This window comes from Trichechus manatus, unplaced genomic scaffold (genome assembly GCF_000243295.1).
Source record: "Trichechus manatus latirostris isolate Lorelei unplaced genomic scaffold, TriManLat1.0 scaffold00010, whole genome shotgun sequence".
Taxonomy (NCBI): domain Eukaryota; kingdom Metazoa; phylum Chordata; class Mammalia; order Sirenia; family Trichechidae; genus Trichechus; species Trichechus manatus.
This window is the reverse complement of record NW_004443946.1, coordinates 18,716,980-18,720,498: the sequence shown is the minus strand read 5'-3', so window position 1 is coordinate 18,720,498 and position 3,519 is coordinate 18,716,980. Positions and strand designations below refer to the sequence as shown.

The following is a 3,519-nucleotide window of genomic DNA, read 5'->3' as shown; positions in this document are numbered from 1 at the left end:
CATGAATTTGTCTGCCTTTTCCATGAATTTGTCTATTTTTTCCTCATTTTTGTCTGCTTTTTGCTTCAACTCTTGGATAGCTCTGAGTATTAGAGATTTGAATTCCCTATCAGGTAGTTTTAGTGCCTTTTCTTCTACTGGAAAGTCATCTGGTATTTTACTTTGGAGGCCTACTGTCCTTTTTTAAAATATGTTTTGATATTGTCTGCTGTCTTTGGGACATTTGTTAGTTATTTTCTTCATTTATTGATTGTAGAGTTGTTTGTTTCTTCCTGCTTTCTTTTTTTTTTTAAATTTGGTTATGTCTGAGCAGGTGGGCTGTGTGTTCTTTGTTGTTTGCTCATTTGTGGACACTATATTATTCACCTCCTTGCGCAATAGGCAGGGCCAGTCGCTCAGCTGTGTTTCATCAGGGCAGTTCAGCTGAAGAAGAGGGACTGGAATGGGTAGTTTGTGGCACGTACTTGGGCCGACAATGTGAGCTGGGGGTCGGTTCAGGGCAGGTTCTGGTAGGCCGTGCCTGTGCTGCTTGGGAATGCAATGTTGAACACACAGTGCAGATAGGCAGATATGCAGGAGGGAAGGAGAGGGGGAGGTTGTGATGTGTGGAGCTAGGTTGGATATGGAAAAGACGAGAGAGAGGAGGAAGAAACAGGAGAATAAAAGAGTGCTGAAGGAGCCTGCCATTGGAGTAGAGAGACAAGAAACTGAGAAATGAAGAAAAACAAAAAGTAAAAAATAAAACAAAATAATAAATTTTAAAAAATGCCCCCAGGGATCCCACCAGCACAGCTATGCAGACTCGGGAAGTGGCTCCCAAGCCACGCAGTACAGCCTGGCTAGAAGGGATGGAGATGATACACAGTGCCAGGTATTCAGGAGACAGGAAAAGAAGGTAAGTAGAAAGAGACAAGAAACTGAGAAATGAAGAAAAATAAAAAGGAAAAAACAGAGAAAACAACAAACAAACAGAAAAAGAAAACAAAAAAAAAGCCCCTAGGGTTCCCACCAGCATAGAGGTGTGGACCGAGGAAGCAGTTTCCCAACTGAGTGGTGCTTCAGAAGCAAAGATGGCACATGGAGTTAGGTGTTGAAGAGAAAGGAAGGGGAGGAAGTGAGGGGCAGGGAAGAAACCAAAAGAGGCTCCAAAAAGCAACACTAGCAACAAAGAAATGGCAGTGAAGAAGCCGGCTGGTGTGGGCAGGGCAAATCCTCACAGCACGGAACCAACACCTCCCATGCCATGGTCACGGCTCGCTGGGACGGTGCGGATTGGCCAGCTGGGAAGTGGCAAAGGCCGAGCAGGGGAATGCAAGGTGAGGGAATGGAAAGCATGTCTCGCTCGTTACAGGGTGCTCTGTCTTCTGCTGGGAGCTCCATGAATCCATTTTCCTGTACTCCCTGTCCTCTGATCTCTGACAGGAATCCAAGATGGTGGATCTGTGCAGCATTAGCTGATGGGGGCCTCCGCTCTTAACTCTCCTTGCTGTCTGTTCTCTGTCAGTTTCTTATTCCATTCAGTGCTTGGTTGAGTTCTTTATCTCTTCATTTGACACTTAGGGTTCCAGGATTGACATTTGTCTGTCTTTTACTTAGTTTTTTGAGTCTTTGCTGTGGAGGGACGGCGTGGTGCTTCTGTCTGTATCACCATGTTGGCTCCTGTGCTGGAACATTTCTTATCACAAGGTTTCAAGAACTCATCTAAAACATCTGGCAATTCGTGGAGCTGATTTGTAAATGCGACTGAGAACTAAGGGAGCAGATCTCAGTACAAAATGCAGGGCTCAATGGTATGCTGGTTATTTGTGGAAAGGTGAGATGAAAAGCAGTCAGAGATCACACCACACACCTGTTTATATCACAATACACGGTCTGCTCTTTCAGTCGCGTAGTATGTGAAAAAGAACTCCCATCCCAAGGGCTAGCCTACAAAGGCTTTTTCCTCCTGATTTTCCAGCAGAAGGCCCTAATATTGTTTTCTTAAACAATGCAGTAGTTGTTGAAAAATTAGGGGGGGATTAGAGTTAGGTATTCATTCATTCATTCACTCAACTTACATTTATTGATTGTCTACTATGTACCAACTGCTAAAACCAGTTGCCATGGAGTTGATTCCAACTCATGGAGACCCCATGTGTGGTAGAGTAGAACTGTGCTCTACAGGGTTTTCAATGGCTGATTTTTAGGAAGTAGATCACCATGCCTTTCTTCCGAGGCACCTCTGTGTAAACTAAACTTCCAACCTTTTGGTTAGCAGCCAAGCTCATTAAGTATTTGCACCACCCAGGGATTCCTAGCATTGTGCTAGGTTCTAGGGATTCAGAGATGAGCAAAGAAATCAAGATCACTGGAGGAGAATGTGTTCTGGGGTGGGGGGAAGGGGAGAGCAGGGAAGGGAGACAAGGAACAAGTAAAAAAAATAGTAATAAGCATATATTATGAAAAGTGCTATGGGTGACATGAACAGAGTTGTATAATAGAAAGTAGGATGGAGGATACTTCACTTTAGATGAAGTGAACAGGGAGGGTCTCTCTGAGGAGGTGACATTTAAACTGAGACCTGAAGGATGAGAATGAGCCAGCCATAAGAAAATAGCATTACAGGCAGAGAGTAGAACAAGAGTGAGGGCCTTGAGATAGAAAAGAGCTTGGCATGTTTGAAAAACGAAAAGAGGCCAGTGTGGTGGTTGCATAGAATGCAAAAGGAGGACTGCCATGAGAGAAAGCTGGAGAGGTGGGAAGAGGCAGATTATGCCACAATAAGGAATAGCTATAAGGGTTTGCTTCAGAAGAGTGACACGATTTGATTGTTTTAAAAAGATCACTTTGGCTCCTGTGCAAAGAATGAATTGGAATGAGGCACAGGTGGAAGCAGGGACATGAAAAAATAAGGATAGGGGCCAGAGGAAAGGGAAGTTCTTTGCATTATGGTCTGTAGGGCAATACTTTCAAGACATCCTTGGAGGCATACCTTGTTCCATAGTATCTCCATTTCCTTCCGAAGCATCTTGTTTTTCTTTTCCTGTTGGAGGAAAAAAAACCAAACAAACCAAAAATTAAAGTGAGGTTGGAAGAAATTACTAAGTAATGGGGTGAGAGGAGTGCAGGGATATAGTAAACCACAGAGGAAGGCAATGAATAGGCCTAGCCCCAAATCTAAGAGCATGAGAGATGAGTTTGATAAGGATGATAATAAAAAAGAATTTTTTTGAATAATAACTTTAATTATGGTAATTGTAGCATGATACCAATAGGAACAAGTTCCTCATACTTAAAACACTTATGATGTTCTGGTCATATGGCAATTTCTCTGGGGCTTAGATGAATAATTTCTCATTTTTAAGATCCTTTACATTATTAATTTTTTAAATCTTAAGAATCTCTCAGAGCAAACTATTTCTCTTCTTTTTTTTGTACTTTTTTAAAAAATTTTTTTATTGTATTTTGGATGAAGGTTTACTGAACAAATAGTTTCTCATTAAACAGTCAGTACACATATTGTTTTATGACATTGGTTAA

The 3,519-nt window shown here is 42.1% G+C and overlaps 1 protein-coding gene across 1 annotated transcript in view; it reads right to left on the bottom strand.

Annotated features, from left to right (window-relative positions):
- Positions 1-3,519, bottom strand: part of CCDC196 (coiled-coil domain containing 196) — a 20,609-nt gene that overhangs the window by 12,896 nt on the left and 4,194 nt on the right. Inside the window, exon 4 of the mRNA XM_004370958.2 lies at positions 2,972-3,022. Within this exon, the coding sequence (XP_004371015.1) occupies positions 2,972-3,022 (51 nt within the window). The remainder of the gene's footprint in view (positions 1-2,971; positions 3,023-3,519) is intronic.